At 36.7% G+C, this 26209-nt stretch overlaps 2 protein-coding genes across 2 annotated transcripts in view; one reads left to right on the top strand and one right to left on the bottom strand.

The window, feature by feature from the left end:
• skap1 (src kinase associated phosphoprotein 1) overlaps positions 1-21064 on the top strand; it is a 51146-nt gene extending 30082 nt beyond the window's left edge. Inside the window, exons 9-12 of the mRNA XM_028477173.1 lie at positions 3888-3941; positions 4028-4134; positions 18530-18632; positions 20523-21064. Coding sequence (XP_028332974.1) covers positions 3888-3941; positions 4028-4134; positions 18530-18622 — 254 coding nt within the window. The 3' untranslated portion in view covers positions 18623-18632; positions 20523-21064. The remainder of the gene's footprint in view (positions 1-3887; positions 3942-4027; positions 4135-18529; positions 18633-20522) is intronic.
• Positions 19508-25443, bottom strand: snx11 (sorting nexin 11). Its single transcript, XM_028477174.1, has 7 exons — positions 25309-25443; positions 24173-24208; positions 24005-24091; positions 22551-22651; positions 22257-22352; positions 21829-22053; positions 19508-20885 (listed from the first exon to the last, which is right to left on the bottom strand). The coding sequence occupies exons 2-7, from the start codon at positions 24191-24193 to the stop codon at positions 20519-20521; spliced, it is 897 nt and encodes a 298-aa protein (XP_028332975.1). The 5' UTR covers positions 24194-24208; positions 25309-25443; the 3' UTR covers positions 19508-20518.
• Between the last annotated feature and the right edge of the window lie 766 nt (positions 25444-26209).

Here is a 26209-nt window from a genome sequence, read left to right as displayed (position 1 = left end):
GAACTGCAGCCAGGTTGAGACCCCGATGAGGACAATGAGCATGCAGATGAGCTTCCCTGAGACGGTTTCTGATAGTTTGTGCAGAAATTCTTTGGAATTCGATCATGGAGGTGAACATCCTGGATGTGGAGGTCCTAGGCTGGTGTGGTTACATGTGGTCTGCGGTTGTGAGGCCAGTTGGATGTACTTCCAAATTCTCTGAAACACCTTTGGAGACGGCTTATTGTAGAGGAATGAACTTTCAATTCACGGGCAACAGCTCTGGTGGACATTGCTGCAGTCAGCATGCCAATTGCACACTCCCTCAGAACTTGTGACATCTGTGGCATCGTGCTGTGAGATTAAACTGAACATTTTTAGAGTGGCTTTTTATTGTGGCCAGCCTAAGGCACACCTGTGCAAAAATCATGCTGTCTAATCAGCATCTTGATATGTCACAGTTATGAGGTGGGATGAATTATCTCTGCAAAGGAGAAGTGCTCACTAGCACAAATTTAGACACATTTATGAACAATATTTGAGAGAAATAGCTCTTTTGTGTATATAGAAAATGTTTTAAATCTTTGACTTCAGCTCATGAAAAATGGGATCAAAAACAAAAGTGTTGTTTATATTTTGTCTGTATTATCGGTGTTCATTAGGAGGGAGTGTGTTCTTTTCTACTCCCACTTTGAAACATTTCTGTTTGTTTGGAAATGAACACAATCGTTTAAAGAATGAGGAGTCAACTGAACATCCACCAATCAGGAGCCAGCTTTTCTCTCTGCCGACCATACAACTGTAACTGAGTAACTGTAACCATGTAACAAATTAACTGTAACTAACAAACTACGTAGCTAAACATCTGTGCTCATCCTCACACCATTAAAGGATCATTTTATTGCACGTTGTTTGCAATAACTTGTTGTTTTTCAAAAAACTAATTTACTCTCAAATAATCCTCTAACATTTATTCAGTTCATTCAAATCAGAGGCAAAATTCAAGGATTTTTTTGCACCAACGTCTCAAAGCCAATGAGAGAGAACGATCGTGACGGTAAAGTTACGTTTTGAATGAATAGTTTTTTGTTCAACCGATGTGTATCTGCCAGTATAAACCCTCAGTCTGTGCTCAGAGGTTTTTATTCACTCCACAGTGCATGTTCTCCTCAGCAACATTAGAATTAAAATGAGTTTCTGATTCTAAATACAGGATTACAACAATACATCCTAAAAGGTTTTCATCCACACTCCAAACATCAGCATTAACTTCACTGATCCCCTTTGTGGGAGGGGCCTTTTTTTAATTAATTTGGATATCAAAATGTTTAGTTTGTATGTAATATGTTCACAGTTTACATCTGTGATACATCGTTGCTCATTACTACATGGTTTTATATTTTATTGCAAATGTTTAAAAAGCTAAATTTTTCCCGAACAATCCCGCAATATGAAATCAAATTATGCAAATTTACAGGACTTTATGAAATGATTCCAAGTTCTTTGGTCATTTTTAAATGAGTCGTGTTGTTTTAGGCTGTTAGTGTAGAGAGACAGTCTGTGTTCATTGTTGCCAGGCAACAAAAACTTCACAAATCAATCCAATAAGCAGAGTTTTGGTCCCAAATTGCCCAGCAACAGCAATTTAGCTGAAAGGAAGTAAAAAAAAGTGCATCTGTCAGGGCCTAAAATATCTGCGGCGCTCTTAATGCCTCGTCTTAAATAGAAATTAGAGTTTGACGGACGACAGCGTCGGACAGTCCCATGTGTCAGGGCGGCTACGAGATCAGAGAAGGACAAAGAGGAGCCATCGGATCCATCACTGCTCCTATTAAATAAGATACATCAGTATCAGCTTTCTCTCTCTGAGACTACATTACCTACGCCAACATGGCTGGACCCAGTAGAATCAGTCATCTGGGGGGAGGAGCTAAACCCGACCACAGATGGCGTATCGAGTGACGGCCTCTTTCCTTCACTTTCTCACCCCGTCCCTGATCCATCACTCTGTGCTGCCTCTGGCTCACTTACAGGCTTTTACAGCCTCCTCCATTATTCACACCTTTTCTGCTTCTTCTCATTGTTTTGGTTCGTTAAAGAACAGTCCAGTTTCTTTTTTCTTCCTCTGCTCATTTTGAGCCACATGAATGTTTTAGAATAGCTGACAGCTCCACTTCCTGACGTTGTTAATATTAAATCTGTGGAAATATTAGGACAGGTTTTTTTTTTAAAGCAGTTATTTTTCTCCTATCAGAACGAAGGCTCTGTTTGCAGTGAGAGCTTTGATTCACTTTCGTTTAAAAACCATCGGCCTCAAACAGAAACACTCACAGGTTTTCATTGTGAAAATCATGTTTAGCTACAATATTTAGCATTTCAAAAAGAAACTGCAAATGAGGATGCTCAGCTGAAACGCACCTGTTTGCTGGGAAAACAATCTCTTTGTTGACCATACAACTGTAACTAAGTAATTAACTATGTAACTAGCTATTTAAATAAGTAGCTGTGTAACTAAGTAACTGTGTAACTCATTAACTATGTAACTGATGGTGATAAACATCAATGGCAAGCATTTCCCTCTGCTGGCTTCTGGTTGGCTGGTAAAAAACATCAAAGGGCCACCAGCCCTTACTGTGGATTAAAATGAAAAAATGGAATAACTCAAAAAGTTCAAAAGTTATTCAAAAAGCCATTACATAGAACAATGTCCAGAACTGATCTGCATGTTTTGATCCCTTACTCGTCCAAAAGGTTGAAAACGAGTGTAAGAGAGTAATTAGCATGTAGCATGTTGTATGCGAGAAACTGTCCTGAGGTGTTTTTACTAATCCTAGAGAAACAATATTTTTCACTTTTTACTTTAAGTCTTATTTCAGCAGAATATTTGTTTGTTGATATTGTGATATCGTCCAAAAACATGCACAAGGCCTGATTTTAAGTAAAGGAATAAGAAATGGTCAGATTGGTTTTTCCATCCCTTTTCCCTCCTTGAGGCTAATATCTATTAATGTATTGCTTCTCTATTAAAGTGTCACTGATGTTTTTCAGTTAAACTAATGGTGTGTCTTTGAAGGTTGAATGATTAAAATATTATTAAAAATACAAAGTTGTTTTGGCTTCAAACAAGCAAGAAATCACTAAAAAGCTCATTTGAAATATCACACCACTTTTAGGCCACCCATAGATATCCTTATTTACCGTACAAAACCATGAATGATGTGTTTAAAACTACAATTTCTACCTGTTCAATAAAACTACTTAGTTTTATAGTAGGTGCATTCAACTATCAAAATGTTGAACTATTACAGTTTTCCTTTGACATTTTCAAACCCTTTCAACCTTTAATCCAGTATTTCCAGCACACAGTATTTCAGTATCAGTATTTCAACACACAGTTTTGTCACTTTCAGTTTCTTTGGAAATGCAATTCATCCATCAATTTATTAGTTTTGTGTTGTATGTGGATGTGTGAAAAAGTAGACACTCACTAATATTCCCCTACAAGAAACTGTCTGCATTTCCTGCAGATACACTTTTAGTGTGTGTGTGTGTGTTTTTTTCCTGGTCTTCCTGGAAGCTCAGCGGTGGCTGTGCTGGAAGGTGTATAGTGTTTCCTGCTTGTGTGTTGGATGGATGATGGAGGCAGAGTCTGGCGGATCACTGTGTCAGCGCTCATACCGCTGGGTGCCACGCCCCTCAGTCCGCCTGGTGCCACGCCCCCTCACACACTGACCCTGTCTTGTCACAACTCTTTAAATAACATTATAAAGGCTCTCAGGGATGATTTAGGAGAAGAACAGACCAGCTTTTGCATACTCTGTTCCATCTTCATGGATTCATTTAAAAATTAACATGAGTAAAATATCAAACATTTGTTTTTAATTTATCTTTGTGATGTTATTTTTTAGATGAGGAGCTTAACGATCCATCAGGAGAAAGTAATGAGAAGACCAACAAATCAGGTCAGTGCCTTTTGTTACACACTTTAATCCATAACTGTGAAGGCCTGTGGAATGCATCATCATTTTTTCTGCTTCTTCCATTCCAGAGAGCACAGACTTTGCAAACTACTACCAATGTTTATGGGACTGTAAGGCCGACGAGGCTGATGAGCTGAGCTTCAACAGAGGAGATCTCATCTACGTCATCAGCAAGGTCAGCATCAACATTACCACTTTATCTCATTTTTACACAACATGCACTTATCCTGCACCATCTTTATTAAACACATGGATGATCATATTGTTTTGTTTGGATAAAAAAGGAAAAAACAAAATGAAGAAATACAATGAACAAGAAATGAATATATTTCTTCCATAATTTACAAACTTTTTCCTGATAAATCTTGCAGTTTTCATCTTTAAAAGTATAAAGGTGTGATTTCCAGAGTGGTTGGCATTAGCAACTCATAATCATGGGAATAAAGCTATGGATTTGTTGCTTTTCAAACCAGTTAGCCACTTAAAAAATATATTTTAGGCATCATTCCCACTTGTTTGGTTAGCTTTGCACGTAGCCACCACTCCCTTATGTTTTCCTAGCTTTGCATGTAACCACCAGTCCCACTAGTTTGGGTTAGCTTAGCATGTAGCCACCAGTCTCACATATTTAAGTTAGCTTAGAACATAGGCACCAGTCTTACATGTTTAAGTTTGCTTAGCTTGTAGCCACCAGTTCCACATGTTTGGGTTTGCTTAGCACATAGCGACTAGTCCCACATTTTTGTTGGCTTTGCACGTAGCCACCAATCCCACATTTTTGTTAGCTTAGCACATAGTCACCAATCCTACATGTTAGTTAGCTTAGTATGTAGCCACCAGTCTCACATATTTAAGTTAGCTTAGCATGTAGCCACAAGTCCCACATGTTGGTGTGGCTTAGCACGTAGCCACCAGTCCCACATGTTTAAGTTAGCTTAGCCTGAAGCCACCAGTTCCACATGTTGGGGTTTGCTTAGCACATAGCGACTAGTCCCACATTTTTGTTAGCTTAGCACGGAGCCACCAATCCTACATGTGTGTTAGCTTAGCCCTTAGCCACCAGTCCCACATGTTGGGGTTAGCTTAGCATGTAGCAGTGCTTGCTGTACTGGGTCAAATGGTAAAGGGGCGGGACTATGAAACCAAGTTGATTTATTGGTTTAAATAGTCTTTAAATAAATTAAAGAATAAAAAAGAATTAAATCCAGTGTTTTTCCTTGAACTATTTCTCCCAGTAACTCTAATGTAGATTACGCTCTGTAATGGAATCTATTCCCGATCGCGTCCTTAACTGGCAGATATAATTACCGGAGTTTAGAGAGTAGAATGAGGTGCGGGCGTGTAAAATGTGTAATTACTTAAAGGACTAAACAACATCAGTGCCTGAACATGCTGACATCGTCACCATCTGAGTCTATTCCCAGGCCGTGGGGTGAAGTGCCATTTGGCGCTGCGTAATGGCGCCGCTGTTCATTACGGTGCCGCTATCACAGAGGTTAATTGAGTAGGCAGCCATGCGAGGCTCTTCTTTCTGTTGGACGTAAAGTGCAGGTGAAGCCGCGCAGCATCCCGCAGCATTCCGCAGCATCCCTCCTCCTCCATTTCTATTTCCTCCTGCTTTATGACCATCATGGAGCCACACACACCAGCACAGCAGCGACGCCCTACTGGAAATCAATGGCTGGTAAATTGGGAACAGGAAAAGCACTTCTCCGACTGTCGCTATTGGTCGGTATGAAATTGAACCATCATGTTTGGTGTTTAGGTCAAATGATGAGAGGAGAAGGAATCAAGCAGTGATTTCTTTTGTCTGTGAATGAATGTCGTACAATAGAAACATGAAAACAGAGGAAGATAAATCTAACTTATACAAAACAAAGTATTTACTCACCAATCTCACTTTTGAACAGGCGTGTCAAACTCATTTTAGTTCAGGAGCCAAACAGAGACCAGTTTGATCTGAAGTGGGCCACATATTTTATGCTGAAAAAAAGCTATTTTCCACATTTTTATTCCCAAGTTGGTACTTCCTTGTATAACTGGTGTATGACAGTATGTAAGGCACTAATCCAAGCAAAAAGTGACAGATTTCACTCGTAGGGACCTCACCTAAATTTCCTTCTTTTTGTGGCCAATTTTTATTTAATTTGGGGAGATGTTGTCGAATAATTTGAGGAAATTGTCAGAATTGAGAATTCTTTCAACAATCTGAGACTAAAAATGATAGCCATCATGTGACATAAGCATTGGGAAAACTGTGAGCTCTGCAAATATTTAGGAGTTTTATTGAATTTGTGTATTTGGAGGGACTGGAGTATCTACAACTGAATTAATTGGTAATTCACACAATGATTTATGTTTTGTCTCTCATTTTTACTTTCTCCTGCAGCCCACGTTGGATGCTCTTAGGGGCCGGATTTGGCCCCCAGGCCTTGAATTTGACACATGTGCTCTAGAACATTCTAACAAGTGCTAAATTGCCTGTTTTTTTTATCTCCTCTTACACGTGTCAAACTCAAAGCCCGGGGGCTAAATCCGGCCTTTTTAAAACATCCAAATTGGCCCCGCAGGGGAAAGTAAAAATGAAAAAAACATAAAGTCATTGTGTAAATGACCAAATAAAGTAGTTATGGATATCTCAGTAGGGTTGCAAAGAATAACTGAAGGTCAGGAATTTGGTCAATATTCAAAAATTAGGAAGTTTCATGGGAATTATTTATTGAAATTAAGCAGAAATTGGGAGTGATTTAAAAAACCACACATTTCACCAGATTTATTCAAGTGGCGTTTCATTGAATTTGCTACAAATTTGGCTATTTGAAAGTCATTTTAACCCCCCCAATATTACAAAATCCTCCTCAATCCTCAAATATTTTGACAAAAATGTCCCCAAATTAAATAAGTATAGTCACTAGCTGTTACCTACTTATGGTGCCTCTTCATATTTTTATTTAATTAATACATGGAAAAGCAAAGTAGCACTAATGTAGAAATGGTTTGATTCCCAACCTCTGTGGCCCACTTGAGATTTGGCCCCTGATCTTAACAGAGGATAAAGGACAGAGCTGTGTTTAATGTGTGTCTTTTTGGTTCCTTTGTGTTTCTGTGGTGAACAAACATGATCTGATAATCTAAAAACCAGCTCCAGGGAGTTTGAAGGAAAAGCAGCTCAGCGTTGCGACCGACAGCTGAAAAATGCTCCTCACCGAAGATTGAGCTTTAATTGCGCTGGCGGTGACACAGTGTCAGATTAATGTCTGAGCGCCGCCTGATGAGGGAAAAGCTCATTTTTCACCACGCCACTGCGTACATGTAGGAAACAAAGGAAACACGCCGTGTCACTTCTCACAAAACACATCAGATTAGGAGCTAACGTAGCTTTAGCGCATCTTTCCGTCCTCACAGTGCCATCTTGTTTTATTCAGCCTGTTGTTTGAAGTCATAGCAGGAGGAGGGAGACTTCCCTAACTGTCGTCTAATGGACTTCAAATGAAGGTCAGCCGTGAATTATTCACAGCGTTGGTTTCCTCTGACGCAGCGCTGCTCATCAATAGCAGTATTTAGGTTATAGTCTGTAATCAGCGCTTTGGCTAACGAGCCCTCGGGCTGTGTTTCTCAGGGACACTACACAACACACACGCACACAGTCTTTTACCTGTGTGAATGTTAGAGGAAAGAGAACATGCAAACTTTGGATTAAAGATGGAGCTGTGGATTTTAGTTGATAAGTTAAATCCTCTGTTCAATAGGCAGTATGCTCAAATGTTAGGCTGCTTCTGATTGGCTTGATTAGCATTTCACTGGGCCCTCTTTTATTATGAGGCATATGATTGGCTGGAGATGGTGCCCCTCAAACATCTCAGCCAATCAGAGCAAGCCTGGGGACGTGTTAAACTATCAGACCTGAGCTAACCTAATGTGGTGGTTTAGATACTTCATGCTAGCATGCTTGTTATTGTGTGCCAATGCTTTCTATTCAAACCTTGTTGAATGCTAAATGCTTACACATATTTCTCCCACAAACACCTTTTCTGTTTTTTTTGGCGTACCATAAATATCTAAAATCCACCCAAAGCTCCACCCACACAGACACTGTTTGGGTGGGTTAGATGGCCCTGCTAGATGAAAGAACACCTATGGATAAGTCGCTGTGGGCTACAAGTCCACAGCGACTTGTAGCCCAATATGAATAAAAACAGGAGTGACTTCTATTCTAGAAAATATGGTGGTTCAACCTGAGGTGTCACTGAGCTGGGCCGTATGAATGAACATTTGGTTCCCACATGGTGACAGCAGTGCAGTCCTCATGAATAACATTATTTGGATTATAGGCATTAATCGGCCCTTTATCTAACGAGTCCTCGGGGAGGGTTTCCCTGGGGGGCGAGAGGGGGGATTCCTGAGCATCTCCAACATGGTGAAATACGGACTCCAGCCTGTCTCTTAAAGCACACGCACTCCCATGAAATGGGCTCATAAAAACGGAGCCTATAAATTCAGCGTGAGGGTGGGAGGCCCTGGTGGTCGGCCGTGCTGTTATGTCAACACCGGCCATAATTACAAGGTAATAAGGACACGCTCTAAGTGCTAAATCAATGACGCTAACAAAGTGCTATTTTTAAAGCTTTGCTGTGATGGAGTGGATGGCGTGCACCAGGAGCCACAGGCGCGGTGTCGTATAGCGAGAGCTGACGAGAACCTGCCCGTGGCATCAAAGGCCGACATTCGTCACTATCGATCCCTCCCTCGCTTACTGTAAAGTGGACACATTTTTACTCTATGCGTGCCCTCATTTCCCCCCGTGCACCAGACCTAGTGGATCTGTGACAACGCAAATAAATTAACAAGATCAAAACTCATAGCAGACGTCCACGCCGACGGATACACGAGGAACAATTGTCAGATCTGTCTCATGTGGGAGAGCTGGAGTTATTCTGACCAATGTTTAGCTGCACACTGACAATTAAGAGCAAAAATCACAATATTCACTTGAAAAACTGACTGTTTTCAGCTCCAAACCTGCCCCACATTTAAGAGAGGCTGTCATGTTTTAAATTTAAATATTATTTTATAATCTAATCGTCCCTACAGTCCTCCAAGGCCTTCAAGAAACTAAGAATATTTTCTGAACAATTTGAGCACATTTTTTTTTTTTATTTTAACCTTTTAACTGCAAATACACCACACTCGCCATATTTTAACCCATTTTCATCACTTTTTCTTGCCATCACATTGCAATGCATTTTCTGCACATTTTTTCCACTTTCAAGACGTTTTCACTGGCTGAAAAGGTTGACAACCACTGCTCCAAAGCATCTAAAACACATCATGGTACAAAAATTAAAGCCTCTCTTTCAAATTAAAAGCAGACATTACCAAATTTTGATCTGGTTAACGGAGAACGTATGTGATCCATCATGAATGGGGCCGCGACCCACTTTTAGGTTCCCCAACCCAGATTTGAGAAGAAATCTGAGGTCTCAAACTCAAACTGTCTGAAGGCCAAAAAAAATTTAAGGAAAGTGGAAAGTGAAATTATATACGTTTTTTATTGCTTAAAGATTTTTTCCCTGACAAATTACATTTTATAAACCTTTTTCAAAGATTAGTTATTAAATCCTGGTACATTAAAATCAGTTTGAACATGTTCTTACAATAGAAAACATTTAGTTATTTTCCATCAATATTCCAAATATTTCATAACAATAAATCCAATGTGAGAATAATTCTAATTAATTTAAAAGATAATGAAAGTTGTCTATTTCACTTTGTAAAATAAATAAAGGTAATTGCAGGTGTTTTTTTTAAACCTGTGATTTAAAACATCTCTAAAGCTGTGTTACTAAAAGTGTTAAAATAAGTAAATGACAAATAAAAAACATAAATAGGTAAATGAATAATGTGGCAGTAAATACGAAAGAATACGACTAGAAGAATATATCACAACAATTTATATAAAATATACAAAAACAAAACAGAATCAATAAAAATATATTTGGGTCAAAGACGTGTAAAGATTTTTACTGCATAATATTTCATAAAATGTTCATCGGGCAAGGTTTGAATCAATATTATTATGTAAATAAAAATAGAAATACTTAACCATCTTATACAGGACTATGATAGAACTAAAATAGGAAAATACATTTGAATAAATTTAGAGTAATTTTAAAGATTTCTTGTAATTAGCAGTCATGGTCACAGTCACATCACATATTTTGACACTTTGAATAACAGAATGAATTACAGAAGTAACATTTAAAAATAAAAGTTACTAAGTTACTACATATTTTGAATCTTTTTACACATTTAAACCTTTTTTAACTCAAAGAAATGCAGTTGGACAGAATATGTATGTGTTACGTCATTGAGCCGTATATATACAGTATACTGTATGTGGGTCAATGATGTGACACCTAAATATTCTGTCTATCTGCATTTTAATTTCTGTTAAAAAAAGTTTAAATGCATAAAAATGTATAAAATATGTAGTAACTTTAAAAAATAAAAAGTGAATTACTAAATGACTTGTGTAATTTATTCTTTTATTCAAATTGTTCAAATATCATGTGGTGCGACTGTACTCTAAATCTACTCATATTTATTTTCTGTCCTATTTTAGTTTTATTATAGTCTGGTATAAGATTTATGAGAATTTCTATTTTTACTTCCATCATAATATTCATGCAAACTTTGCCCGATGATGAACATTTAATAGATTTCATGCATGATATTTCATAAAATGTTGTTGCGCAAGGTTTGTATGAATATTATAGTTAGAAATATAAATACTCATACAGGATTATAATATAGCTAAAATAGGACAGGAAATAGATTTAGGGTAATTTTAAAGGTTTTTTCGAAACAGCAGTCATGGATAGAATAAATTACAGAAGTATTTAGTAAATTAAAGATACTAAGTTACTACATATTTGGAATATATTTTATGCATTGAAACCTTTTTTTAACTAAAAGAAATGCAGTTTAACAGAATACATAGAGGTCATCATGTCATTGACCCACTTACAAAAATAGGCCAAAGAAAATGTTTTAATGTTTTTGTTTTGTAATGTGTGGGTAATGTAAACTAGATGAGGATTGGCTATTGTTTCTGACGTTTCTGGTGTGTTTCTGACTCTGTGGCTGTAAATAAAGCGTCTGATTTCATGTCTCTAATCCTGACGGCGTGTTTCTCTGACCTCTCTGAGCCTGCGGCTCGTAAAGAGATCAGTGCGCCCCTAAATCACAATAATTTACTGCTGTGCTCTCAGTGGGCCGGACGCCTGCACTAACTGTGTTCCCCGCCACAGCATACGGCCCAGCCCCGCATTCCTGCCCTCTAATTTATGACGGGCCAATCAAAAGACAGCAGCTCCACAGGTCAGCCGTCACATTCCTGTATTCCCACTGGCACTCATGGGGAACGGCGCGATGGAGTGGGAAGAGATTTATGATCACAAGACGGTGCACAGAACCTCCAAAGTGCTGCTGTCGCCTCCGTCCAATCACGAACTCAGACAGGAGACAGGCCAGCCAATCAGGAGCGAGCTCCAAAGCAACGAGAACGTGGACACCACTGACACCTTGTGGCAGAATCCAGAAAAAAACGACTTTTGTTTACACTAAACAATTTATCAATTATACCCAAAAACACTCAAAAAAACACTTTAAACTTCATTTGTTTTCTTATTTCTAAAAGAGCCTCAGCAAACAACAAAGCAAAACAACTAACAGAATAGATCTGTTCCTAAATGTACAAACATGAACCAATTCCTCCATGAACATGCAACTGTTTAGCCAAAGTCACATGTCAAACTCAAGGCCCGCGGCCCAATTCCGGCCCTTTAAAGCACTGGTTCTGAACCTTTTCAGGCCGGGAACCCCAAAATAAAGGCCCCAGACAGTGGGGACCCCCACTGTACCTTAAGGTGGTTGAACATATTAACATTGAAGAACAATCGTGTGGAGACAGGGCCATCTCTAAGGGGGAGTAAAGGGGAGATTTTTGGGGTCCATCCGTAAAGTCAGCAAAATGATGGTCCATTGTTCTATGATTCAGTAATAACCACATTTATTTATTCATCTGAATAATATCCACTGTTATCCAGGAAGGTTGTTATTATTTGGGCCATAGTTCATAGTCATCTTAAATATGGATATCCTTGTTTTAATCAGAAATAAAATGGGTTAAAAGTGACCAAAAATGAATGAAAAGTTGGTAAAATGGGATTTCAAAAACCACAGAAATTGGTTAAACCAAAAATGGAGAGAAAAAGTGGTAAAAGGAGTTCAAAGTGTCAATATTGGAATACTTAATTTAAACTGGCAAATAATGGGCATGACAAATGATGAATGTGGTTAAATTGGCAAAAATAATCATGAAATATGGTGAAAAGAGGTTCAAAGTGACAATAATGGGTCAACATGACATTAGGTGGAAAAGTGGTGGAAAGTTGAAAAAAATGTGCAGAAAAGGCATTGAAATTTGCTGAAGTGACAGAATTGGGATTAATGGAGCAAAAATGCATTAAAAGGAGCAAAAATATGGCAAGAAAAAGTGATGAAAATAGGTTAAAATATGATGAGTTTGGTGTCATTGCAGAAAAGTGGTAAAAATAAGCAGAAGTGGGCTTAAATTGAAATTATTTATTTAAAATCCCATTTTACCACCTTTTCCACCATTTTTGGTGACTTTTAACCAATTTTATTTCTGGCTAAAACAAGGATTCACATTCAATCTACATTATTTACATTGTTTAATTTCTCAGAAATGTAAGAAAGTCAAACTGTTTAGCAGTGTGTACACGTGCTGACAGGTAGAGCGTTGTGTAGCACACTGATCATTGGTTGTGATTGTTGTTGTGCGTTTGTTGTGTGTATTTGATGTGTGCATGATTTAATGTGTGCGTTTGTTGTGTGTGGGTCGTGGCTCGTCCTGGTTGAAGAAAAGGAAAAGTGATGAAACTGAGGAGGGAAAAGACAAAGCTTTTTATTCTTTTGTGTGGGAACCCACCCCCCCTCGACCACTTTCTCCTTTTCTCTGTCACACCATTTGAAGCCCCCCCCCTTCTTTATTCAGCCCATAGACATCCAAAGACATCCTATTTACCACCCAGAGGAGCAGGAGGTGAGTCTGGGGTCTCAGGGTCAGTCAGGAGGCAGCGGTCATTCCCCGGTCAACTACAGTAGGTCATTATTCAGCCCCCCCCCCCCCCCCCCCCCAACAACCCAATCCATTCTGCTTAATTATTACAAATGAGGATGGGCGTAAACAGCCATCATTACACACACAGATCCACTTTAAATTGCTATTAAGTTAAGGATCCATCTGTAATCCCACAGCGTGCGTTAGCTTAGCTTTTATTAAATCCTTCGTTCCTCACATTTTTCACACGCTCTCATGCTTTGTCATGTTTCCCATGCAAAGGATTTAATTAAACACACACTTAAAGCTCAGTTCACAGTCTCAGGTGAGAACAACCTGTCTTTGATCTCAACTCATCAGTTTTTATAATAATTAGAAAACAAACTACTTCTCCTTTAATGAGATGCACAACACGTGCACGTTGGTTTTAAAACTGGAAATTATATTAAGAGGAAGAGTTCAGACAGAAAATAGATGTTCATGATGGACGAACAGTGAGAGAAGGTAAATTTAAACTGAAGCTTTTGAATGTTGTACAGGAACAATTAACTAAAGTTGGACAAAAATAAAGCCTCTCCTAAAAAATAAGTGCTTCACATTTTTGTTCAGCAAAAACTGTAAAACTGAAATTTCTATTTATTATTAATAATAATAATACAATTTAATAAGATATACAAAATAATAAGATAATTTAGTAGTATTATTAATATTCTTATTATTTTTATTATAATTAATATGACTTAAATTATTATTAATATTATACTAATATAAAATGTCAAAAATAATAAGATAACTTAGTTTAATCAGACACGTAACGTTGTTTCCTTTCTAAACGCACACTAATGTGTGTTTGATGGATAAATAACAGTTTAAATAAACCTGCTTTTCTCACACAAAGATGCATTTAGTGATAAACTGAATAAAGCCTCTCCTTCAAAATAAGAGCCCTTTAGATCAGTACATTTCACATGCTTTAAAAAAATAGATAATTTATGATTTGACTTCCTCGTACAGTTTTTGTTGGATTTTAACGACTAAGGGAGCAAAACATTTTTTTTAATCAGTATATTAATTCTCTAGAAATTGGACCTTTTTTAAAAATAATGTAACTTTTTCCTGTGTATCCTGAGCCCATTATTTCTAAAGTGATTTATCTTTATTCTGCTTCTGCGTTGCACTTTAATGTACAAACACATTCATTTGTTGAAATTTGGGGATTTTTCCTGTTTTAATTGCAATAAAAAGACAATGTTAAAATGGACGTTGGGTCTCAGGTGTTTAATGATGAAAAACAAAGATCCATCCGTAACAATTTAATCTGAATTGTAATATTTACGCTCAAACACCTACAACTAGCGACACACACACACTATTTATGAATAATATTAACAAATGAACCGTTTGTCATCAAATCCTGATATTTAGCAGGCAGGGATGCACAATACTGTATTGTTAGCCGTCATGTTTCCATCTCCATAGAGACGCTAACGTTAGCTCTGTCCAAAGTCACATAAACACTGGATCACTTTGAATCAGTGTTTTTCAACCTTGGGGCCGCCTGAGATGTCTAGTAATGATAAAATAATTTAAAAATACTGATTAAAATTAAACTTTTTAAATGTATACATTTATTTCAATTATTTTGCACGTTTTAAAAAAAAAAAACATAATTCAAGGATTTTTATTTGTCATTATGTGCATGAACATGTACATAATGACAAATAATGTCCCCAAGTTCCCCGTTAAGCCCTAAAGAATAAATAGAGTAAAAGAATAATAGTATAAAAATAGAAAAACACCAGTAATATAAATAGCATATATACAAAAATATACAATGATATACAAAACAGTAGTGACATAAATATTAGAAACAGATCTAGAGTACAGGAAGGGGCAGAAAGAGCTTAAATAATTATTATTCTTTTTCAAATTAAAACACCACATATACATTCTCTAAAAACTGTTATCTATACTTTCACTTTCTCAAATATAAATTTAGTTCAAATAAAAAGCAGTAGGAAAATATCTGTGCTGGTGCATATTGTCACTTACTTACTTTGAGTTTGTGGGGTTGCCTGAAAATAGTGAAATAATAAAAATGGGGTCACGACAAGACATTTAAATGCTGAAATGAATTAAATGAATTCAGCTTCTTTGGTAGATATGATTTGTTGTTTCTGCGTGTTTATATTTTTATTGATTATTTAATTATTTTAATAACAATGGCTCTATTACACAGACGCTTATGAAATATGATCAGTGATTGGCCATAAAAACACATTTAATTCAGTGTTTTTAGTTAGAAAAGGATTTTATCCCTCAGATCATCAACAGAGAGAGAGAACAGAATGTAACGGTAGCGTCAGGAAGTGAACAAGAGGAAGAGGAAGAGTAGGGGAGCGAGGGATGAAGGGAGAACAGGAGGAGGGAGCGACGGGTTCATCAGCAGGGCAGCGACACACTTCCTGTTCTTCATCACTACAAGGCCTGCCTCAGTCAGCTGGAGGAGATGTGTCAGCCTTATTAGCACTGTGTGTGTGTGTGTGTGTGTTTTTGTGTGTGTGTGTGTGTGAGACTAAGTACCGCCGCGTCCTCTGAGCAATGTTTTTGTGCAGCACGATCACCTTTACCTGCATCTGTCTCACCTCAACACACACACACACACGGTTCACATTTACTGACATTTTCTCTTGATCATTAATCTACATTTGTTTATTTTCTATGATTTTTTTCTCCTGACTTCTTTTTTTCTTTAAAAAGACATTTCTTACAAACACATTTAACATTTTTCCTATTTTTCTTTTTTTTTGTTAATACTTTGTTTTCATTACTGTATTTTCATGTTTTTATGTTTTGTTCGCGGCAAACAAAAAAAATGTCTAACATCAGTCACAGAATGTGGAGCAACACACACACACACACACACACACACACACACATAGGGGTGTGAGCGATGGTCCTATCAGGATGCCACCATTATCCAGCCCCCCTGAGTGGTAAATAAACGACCGCGCCGGTACACTGCAGCTGTTGTTATGGCAACGCACTCTCATCACCATCACACACACACACACACAAACTATGAGGAGTCACTGGGAGGTCAGAGAGACAATGTCTCACTGTCCACATGGTGGCGTTGTTTGTTTCTTTGTGTTATTAAATTATATATATTTTTTCCGTTTGACAATCGTATCCTATTTATTTATTTATTTGATTATTTAATATACAGTATATCTTCCTTATTTTGGTATTTTTACTCTTGACTTAAGGTTTATTATTCTAAGTAATTCTATATAAACATACAATAATCAAAGTACATACAGTAGATAATAAGATTAGAAATAAAACTATAATTTTAAATTGTTTGATTGACATGTTTTATTTTAAGTAAAAACTTTAAAAATCAAGTTTTCAATGAAGCTTGGGTTTTATTATTGTAGAATGTATATAAACATAAAATAATGAGAGGATTATCTTCATAGTAATATTAGAAAATATTAAGTTTTTAAAAGAATATTTGAAACAGTCAGAAACCAAATAAACCAAAAATGAGAGTAAAATAAACGTTTAGAAACCATTTCAATGAAAGCTAAAGCTACTTTTATTATCATTAGTGAATATATATAAACATACAATAATCAGTGTATCAATAATAAGAGCAGAAATAAAAAATCGAAATTATACATTTTTATTTTTAGCAAAAATAAGTTTGACAATCGTTTTTAACAAAGGTTGGGTTTTATTTATTTATTTAGTAGAATTTATATAAACAGAAAACTATGAGAAAAGTATCGTCAGTAATATTAGAAAATATAAAGTTTAAAAAATAAGAATCTTCAAAACAAAGTTAGAAATAAAATATAACAAAAATGAGAGTATAATAAATGTTAAGAAACTGTTTCAATTAAAGCTACATCTATTTAAATAAGACTAATAAATATAGATTAGTTAAAAGTTTATAAATAATAATGTAGGTAAATACTGTAGAAATATGTTTCATGTATTTGTCAGAAATACAAACAAACAGGAAATAATGACTAAATAGAGGAATTGAAAAGGTTTGTGGTTTTTGTTTTTTTTTTAGGTTCTTCATTTTTTTTCTTATTTGTGGTTTTGAGCAGAGCTCAGACTGAAGTGTCTGATGTTCTGCCTGCTCAGATTGTGACAGGCTATGGTGCTGGTCCTGGTCCAGCAGGTGGACTCTGGATGAACTCGTCTCAGTGATGTAGCAGCGCGGCTAAACGTTAGCGCTGATCATCATTAGCAGGAAGTGAGCGTAGCTGCACAGATGGAGCCACCACATAAATACACTCAGTGTCTCCGCCCGCTCCGTTTGCTCTGCACGCCTGTCTACTCCTCTTCCTCTTCCTCTTCCAGGTCGAGAACCTGAGTTTCCCTCAGATGGCTCTTTGTTTCTTTGGTTTTGTTGTCTTCTTGTTGCTGTTTTTTTTATGCTTTAAAAAATAATAAGCAAAATAAATGTTGTTTATTTATTTTTACTGATTTTATTCATTTTTTTTAATGAAACACTTTTTTTTTAATGTTTGTGTATTTTTATCGACGAACTTTGCTTTCGACAGATTGCAGACAGTTAGCTTAGCATATAGCGACCAGTCCCACGTTTTTTTGGTTAGCTTAGCACATAGCCGTAGTCTCATATATTTGGGTTAGCTTAGCATGTAGTGACCAGTCCCACATGTTTGGTTAGCTTAGCACGTAGCGACCAGTCCCACATGTTTGGTTAGCTTAGCATGTAGCGACCAGTCCCACATGTTTGGATTAGCTTAGCACGTAGCAACCAATACCACATGTTTGGGTTTGCTTGGCACATAGCGGCCAGTTCCACATGTTTGGTTAGATAAGCATGTAGTGACCAGTTCCACGTCGGGTTAGTTTAGCACGTAACTACCAGTCCCAGGTGTTTGGGTTATCTTAGCATGTAGCGACCAGTCCCACATGTTTGGTTAGCTTAGCACGTAGTGACCAGTCCCACATGTCGGGTTAGTTTAGCACGTAACTCCCAGTCCCACATGTTTGGTTAGCTTAGCACGTAGTGACCAGTCCCACGTGTTTTGGTTAGCTTAGCACGTAACAGCCCTGGCTGATTTGGGTCAAAGGGGGGCTATAGTATCAGGTTGATGAACAAAAAACAGAAATACGTAAAGGTAACAAATATTGTAAAGTGTGAAAGAAAATAACATTTATTTATGTAATAATAAACACAACAAAGCTGTCAGGTTTGTTTCAAATTTTATCAGATCGATTTTAATGGTGACTTCAGCATCAGTGATCAGTTGGTGTGTGTGTGTGTGTGTGTGTGTGTGTGTGTGTGTGTGTGTGTGTGTGTGTGTGTGTGTGTGTGTGTGTGTGTGTGTGTGTGTGTGTGTGTGTGTGTGTGTGTGTGTGTGTGTGTGTGTGTGTGCAGGAGTGGAACATCCAGGGCTGGTGGGTAGCTGAACTAAACGGACTCGTAGGAATTGTTCCAAAGGATTTCCTCCAGTCTGCGTTTATCCTCTGAGCTCCAACAGGTTGGTTTAAAACCTTTATAACATAATTATTTAACATCATCAAAACAAAGAAAGCCTCAAACTTTCAATAACTGACACATTAATGTGATGTTAATGCACTTCCTGTCAATTATTAATCATATTGATATCATCATTAATCCAATCTTGGCGTCTTATCTTTAATCACGTCAGTTTGACTAATTAAATGATGGTAAATGTTACATTTTCATCTGGGTAAATTTTTATTTTTTTTTAATTAATCTTTTACTTAGTTATTAATTAAATACTGTAATCAGAGGAACAAAATGAACACAGCTGTTTAGGATCAGCCACTTGGGGGCGACATTACACCGTAAAGCCTGACAAACACTTAAGCATGTGTAATGTAAATATAATTTATAAATTAATTCATAGGATTAAATTAAATCTCTATTTAAAAGCCTGAGATATGCGTCTGTTTAACTTTATAAAATATTTAGATAATACTATCTATTATTTACACACTTATATCCATCTAATTATTATTGAAATACATATTTTTTGTGTTTCTTAAAATTCCTGCAGACCTTGAACACACCGTAAAGCAGCTCATAAAATGTCTTTCAGGAAAGTTTAAACATTCCAACAATACAAAGCAAAAGTTAAAGCAGTTACCAGTTTGTTTTGTTCTTTTAATTTTTATTTAATCAAAGATGTGAATCATACCTTAGACAGAAATAATTTACATTTTTAAACGAATTAAAGTTAGAATTAAAGGATAAATAAAGTATACCTTAAATTAATATTTTAAAGCTTAATATTTTAGCAGCAGATGCTACATAATGTTAAGTTCAAGGTCTGTAGGAATTTCTTTCATCATTTCTTACCAATAATGGATGTGTATTCAGTGTGTGGGAGACTTTTAATAACTGCTGGACAAGAAAACATTAGACATTTTTCAAAATAAAAGCAGCTTCAAAACGAGCAGGAACACGACTGAAGGATAAAAATAAAATAATCCACTTTTTAATCCTAGCGAACCGTCCCTTTAAAACCATGAGGAATGAACTGGTGACACATGACCCAGCAGATCTATTACACAGTTTAACACAGAGCGGAACAGCAGCTCTCCAGCAAACAGCTGAAAGTTTGTAGCAGCCTTTCAAAATAAATTCACTTCTTAAACACAAACAGAAATAAACGTGTTGAATTTAGCAGATTCAAAGATTCTTTGCTTCATGTTTACACAGAAGAATCTAAATTCAGATCCTTGGATTATAATCTAGACTTGTTTTATCCGGAGTTAATGCCAGCCAAACTTTACATTTGATGAAAATATTTCAAAAACAAAAACACAACAAAATGCAGAAATTGTTGAGAAACCGACTGAAATCTTTGTTTTTGTAGCTCTGTGAAAGTAAAGAGCAAATAAAGTGTTTCAATAAATAATCTCATCAAATTAAATCAGATTCTACAAACTGACATTTTTAGTAGAAACAAAACAAACCCATTCAGCCTGCAGCGCCCCGTGAAAAAACCATCAGATTGAAATTTAACTCTTTTTTTAATTTTCCAAATTAGAATGAAAAAAACAAACTTTTTTTTTTAAAAAGTTACTAAAAAAAATTGTAAAATAATTGGATTTAACGTAGATGTAAAAAATGTTATGTTTTCCTTCTTCTAAATGTTTTTATTCGTGCACATTTTAATAAAAAGCTCTGTAAATAAAACCAGTTTAATTTCTAAAAATTTGAATGTTTGAGTTTCTGTGAGAATTAAAGATAAACATGTTTTAATTAAAAAAATATATTTTTCAAAAATTAAGGAAAATGTAAAAATAAATTAAAATCAAATGTTTTAAAACTCAAAGTAGTAAAAGCGAGGATCAGAAAGGAAAGTAAAGTTTTCTGACTCCACCTCCTCCTCCTCTAGCTCCTCCCCCCGCTGCTCTCCAGGATGCTAATGTCACTGTTTTCATTCCCGTCGCTGGGGGACGACTCACGTGGAGCCTCTGGGACGTCACAGTCCTCACTCTCATCCTCCTCCTCCTCATCATCGTCGTCTTCGTAGCTGACCTTCTCTATGCTCTCCATGGAGGACTGAAGGTCCACGTCCTGGAGCTGCAGAACTTCCTCTTTCACAGTCATAGGCGTCTCCGTCCTAGAGCTGTCCTCATCGCTCTGAGACTCAGGGACGTCCTCCAGATACGAGGACTTCTGAAGGAAATTTTGGAGAGGGTCCTGGTCGAGGCTGGAGGAACCGTCAATGGGAGAACCAGGCTGATGTGGAATGGGACTGTGAAGAGAAACGTAGACAAACTGCAGCTCAGAGCAGACAGTGGACATGTTTGTGTTTACGTCACAGGGGTTCTCAACCTTAGGGTCACGAGATACTGGGAGGGGAGATGCCTTCAAGAAACTAGGAACATTTTTTTTAACAGTTTGAGCCCATTTTCTCTTATTTTTCTGTTTTTCTTCAACTCATATTTTAACCTATTTTCATCACTTTTTCTTGCCATATTTTTGCTCCTTTTAATGCATTTTTGCTACATTACTCCCATTTCTAACACTTCTCCATCACATTTCAATGTCTTTTCTGCACATTTTTTTTCCACTTTCAAGACATTTTCAGCACTTATAAACCCTTTCCACTACTTTTCAACCTAATGTCACATATGTTGATTCATTATTGTCACTTTTAACCTCTTTTCACCACATATTTCATGATTATTTTTTGCCAATTGAACCACATTCACTATTTGTCATGCCCATTATTTGCCAGTTTAAACTACTTTTTCCAATATTGACACTTTGAACCAGTTTTTCTGTCAGTTTCTGTCCACTCTAATTCGCAACTTTTAACCAATTTCTGTGGTTTTTAAAATCCCATTTCATCACCTTTTGCACCATTTTTGGTCACTTTTAACTCATTTTATTTCTGATTAAAAACAAGGAATTCCATCTTTAAGATGGCTATATAATATATAAAAGGTTGAGAAACACTGGTCTAAGTAATGTAGATAGAACTTTAGCTCCTCCCACTGCAGTTCAGATGAAGAAATATTAGTATGTTAAACTTTCCTGTGCTTATTAAATGTCTCTTTTCGTATCACAAATAAAGTAAAATAAATAAACTGATGGCGTTGGCTCTTATTGGTTAAAGTTGCAGGTCACATGACAAGAGTCGCTGACCTCGTTGTGAAACACAAACCTTAGTTTGAAACTCAAGCCTCTCGTACCTTTCCATGGACTCGTAGAAAAACGTGAGGCTGTGCTCTGTGACTGACTCCTCCTCCTGAGCCTGAGCAAAGCCCCGATTGGACGAGGCATAGGTGAGGATGGCGTCCGTCACCGTGTACGGCGTGAGTCCCTGAACGCAGTCCTGGATGTGACCAATGGGAAGCTGCGTTTGCAGGAAGAGGTGGAGCTGACTGTCCGACAGACACACGGTGGTGTGTAGGACTCTGCAGATAGAGTGAAACACGCCTGTCAGACCACACCCAGGGGACCACGACTCCAAGACTTATTTTGACAAACGAGTGACGCAGTGGGCGGAGCTTCACCACCACCATCACATAAATATCAGTCAGATCTATTCTCTATATGTCTGTGATAGATGTGTGTAGGTTATCATAGAGCTATATAAACAATGACTGTGTTGACTGACTTCTGTAAGAAGAGCTGAAGTCCTTTCCTTCTTGATTCCAGGAAGTTGTCGTTATTGAAGAAGAAGAAAGATTTCCCTGGTAGTTCCGGTACTGGCCTGTAGGGGGAGACATCACATCCACTGCTGCCTTTAACACTTCCTGGATAAGTCGCTGTGGCCTAAAGGTCACACGCCTGGATGTTTGTAATTTATGTTTTAATGGAATTACGTGTAGAAATAAAAGAGTTCATTAAAAAGACTTTGATGCGAGTCCACCTATCATAACGTTTGTGGTTCAAACAGGAAGTGACTCACGCTAAGCCGGCGTTTTTCTGCATCATCTTCCTGAGCCACACAAACTCGCTGTAGCGGCGCCGCACGCACGACGTCTTCGCTGTGAACGCTCGGCTGTTTGTCTGACAATAGAAATTAAATGACATTATTTCACCACCTTCATATCAATCCTTTGTCACTTTAACAGAGCTCAGCTGAAGATTAGAATCCTGAGGTCGACTTTGTGGAGAGAAAAATAACAATTAAAGACGTGTCACGTGACCTCTGACACTTCATGAGTCAACGTGACACGGCTGGAGGAATGCTGTGTCAGCAAAGTCTGCACAAACATCCGTCACAGCAGCAGCATGACAGTGACACACACACACACACGCACTTATAATTACAAGGAAACACAAATGTGTGGGAAAAAAACCTACTAGCCTGAAAAAACAAACCACAGTTACAAAATAAATTAAAAAGTGATTAAAAACACTTCTTAGAGGCCAAGAATCCTCTACTAGACCCGATGAGATGACAAAAAAACATCTGAAAGTGTCTAAAAAACCCCACAAACTAGCACTCAATCTTCAGACAACAATAGTCACACAGTAAATGTTTAGTTTGAGCTGATCAACACTTTTTGAGATATGAACAATTTAGCGAGGGGGGTGTTTCCTTTTTTTCTTCTATTTTTAGCTTCCAATATCTCAGAAACTGCACCACATAAGAAAGTGAAATGCGGTACAGTAACACAGCTCCACCCACTCTCTCAGAATATACAAAAATATATGCTATACATCATATCTGGTGGACATGCCAGCTCCTCAAAACAGTCAAAAAGTGAGTGTGTGTTTGGGTCTGGAACATGTTTGGGTGTTCAGTAAACAACTTAGCATATGCCTCAGCTCCCTGTAATTTGATCAACTTTGAGCTATAAACATAGACTGTTCACATCACTAATGATTTGTCATATATATGCATTGGTTCTTGGGTGACACGATCTGGAAATATAAAAAATATATACTTTTTAAACTATTTTCATTGGCCCAAAACTGCATGTGGGAATGTAAGAAAAAAATCTGATTTGTTTTAGTTTATAGTATAAAGGTTACACTTCATTGGGATATAAAACTATTTTTCTCGAGAATGTTGAAAATCTTTTACATGAGGTCATTGTAGCTTGGCTCTGTGCCATCATGCGTAACCACAGGAATCATATCATATATTTATATGGACGGACATACATGTTATATAATCTGAGGGTGACGTCTCGTCTGAAGCAGGAAACGATGATGAAACTTTTTTTTTTAGGATAAAAATCCTAAAAAAACAAACATTCAAACTCGAAAAATGACCAAAAACCACTTGAGAGCCCAAAGTAAAGCTCTGATAAAACAAAAGGAAAGCTTTAATAAAGCTCAGATGAACACGATAAGAACCAAAATCCTGAATCAGAGAAACTCTGACAGTTTCTGTTTGTTTTTCAAACTCACGTGCAGGAATATTTTATAATCCACGTAGGAGTTCCAGGAGCCTTCGTTTTGAACACGAGGGTCTTGGACTCGCACCGCCACAAAGTCCTGCACAACAAACACACAATTCACAGAGTAAGTCCTGTTCATACAAAGGTCCTTCAAAAGAGTGGAGAAAGTTCTACTCACGTCTTCTTGGTTCCTGCTCATCGTGTCGACGCAGCACTGAGAACAAAAACACAATGTGTTATAAACTCTACAATCTGAGGAACAAAGAGTTGGAATTTAAAGAAAAGTTAAAAAAGTTGAAGTTGGGATTCAATTGTTAAAATCTCTCATCAGTGAATAACTGATAATAATAATTAAAACTTTTTTTTTTCCTTTTCTTTTTGTTTCTGTTCAAGCAAACGTCTGTGTGACCCACATTTGGGTCCAGACCCACGAGTTTGAAGTTCAAAGCTTGCTGACACCAAGCAGGAATAATTCAGAAACACTTTTCAAAAACAAACCCTTAATAACCAGTTTTACTCCCAGTCCAACATCAAATTATGAAAAACTGATTAATGAAAAAACAAAAGGATATTTTAACATTTTGAACAATACCATTTCTGACTTAATTATGGTCATCAATTAATTCTGTAAATTCAAAATTCAATTATCCTTTTTGGTAATAATATTTACATTTTAGTTTTTTTTTTTTTAAATTGCAGCTTTCGATGGTATGTGATTGTCTTTTTTTAAGAATTAGAATTTTGTATCCATTATCTTTATTGTTAGAACCTTTCCACTGTTAATGTGTTTGTATTTTATAATTACAAAATGATTTAAGTCAAAATTCAAAAATCCATAATAATTAATTGTGATCCGCATGTTTAAATGAAAGTGAAAGTATGTGTGTATTTTAATTAAAGGTGTGGCCTACAGGAAACAAAGCTGTTTTTTTTAAAAAAAAATTTTAAATATCATTAATTTTAAATCATTAAATGATACATTAACGTCATAACGTCATTTTAGACACGTTTATTCTTCATATTTCAATCATTTTCCAGACTTTTCCCCACAGGTTTGAAACCAATAACAGATGACGATAATTATGCTAATGAGAATCGTGTTTACATATGGATAAGTGAGCGTTTCAGATTAAAACAAACAACATTAATGGGAACTAGCTTTTACAGTTTGGGGAAAATGTTGTTTTACAAAAAGTCATGTGTAATTTAAATAAAAAAGAAGCTAAAGACGACAAACAACAACTACAAGCTGCTAATGTTTAGGCTTTAAAACGTTAGCATTTGCAGCATGCTAACATGAGCTAACGGACTCACTGTCACGGTGTCGGTTCGGTCCAGATCGATTAATCCGTTCGGTTCTGTTCGGTTTTGTGGAAACGTTGAATGTGTTGCGTTTACTGAATGTGTTGCACGGTCTACAGCGCCGGCGCCTACGTCATGACGTCATCGTGTTGCATCAGCACGTAAACGTAACGGGGCGGGGCGTAGCCCTGAAGTAATCCGTAAAACCAGACACAGATTTACAATATTTTCTTACAGAAAAAAAAAACACGTGACTTCAACTTTAAACTGATTTTCAACGTCAGCGACACACGTTCTAATTTTTATTTCATGTCCTGAAAATATAACAGTTTACATCCCAGCAGACACTTAATTTATTATTATTATTATTATTATTATTATTATTATTATTATTATTATTATTATTATTATTATTATTATTATCAAATCTAAATAAAGCAGCAGAAAAAAATGATTGAAATATTCTTGAATACCAAATATGTTCAAAAATAAACCTGAAATAAATTAAATAAATACAAATCTGAACTAAAACTGTTAAGGTATAATTATTTTGTTCATAGACGTCTCTTGTAATAGTGGGAACATTTATTTTAACAAACATAATATTTCATATTGAAATTATCTGTGTCCCACAACATTCATGCATTTTTTTTTATCTCAACAACTTTAATATAGTAGAAGAGAAAAAAAACGTAAGTCACATGACACAACGGAAATTACGTCATCAGTTTCACTCACGATTAAACTGATGCATTGTTTTATTTCTGTTATTAAATTTGTGTCTTGGTGTGTGACTGTGATTAGTGCGACAGAAGAAGAAGAAGAGCTTCTGATGAAGTGTTTTCTTTCACGCATGTCTCTCACTTTGTGCCGTAGTTTACCAAACACCTTCTTCATCTATGGTGTTTTATAG

This window comes from Gouania willdenowi, chromosome 19, assembly GCF_900634775.1.
Source record: "Gouania willdenowi chromosome 19, fGouWil2.1, whole genome shotgun sequence".
Lineage (NCBI taxonomy): Eukaryota > Metazoa > Chordata > Actinopteri > Blenniiformes > Gobiesocidae > Gouania > Gouania willdenowi.
This window is presented reverse-complemented; position numbering and strand designations above follow the sequence as displayed.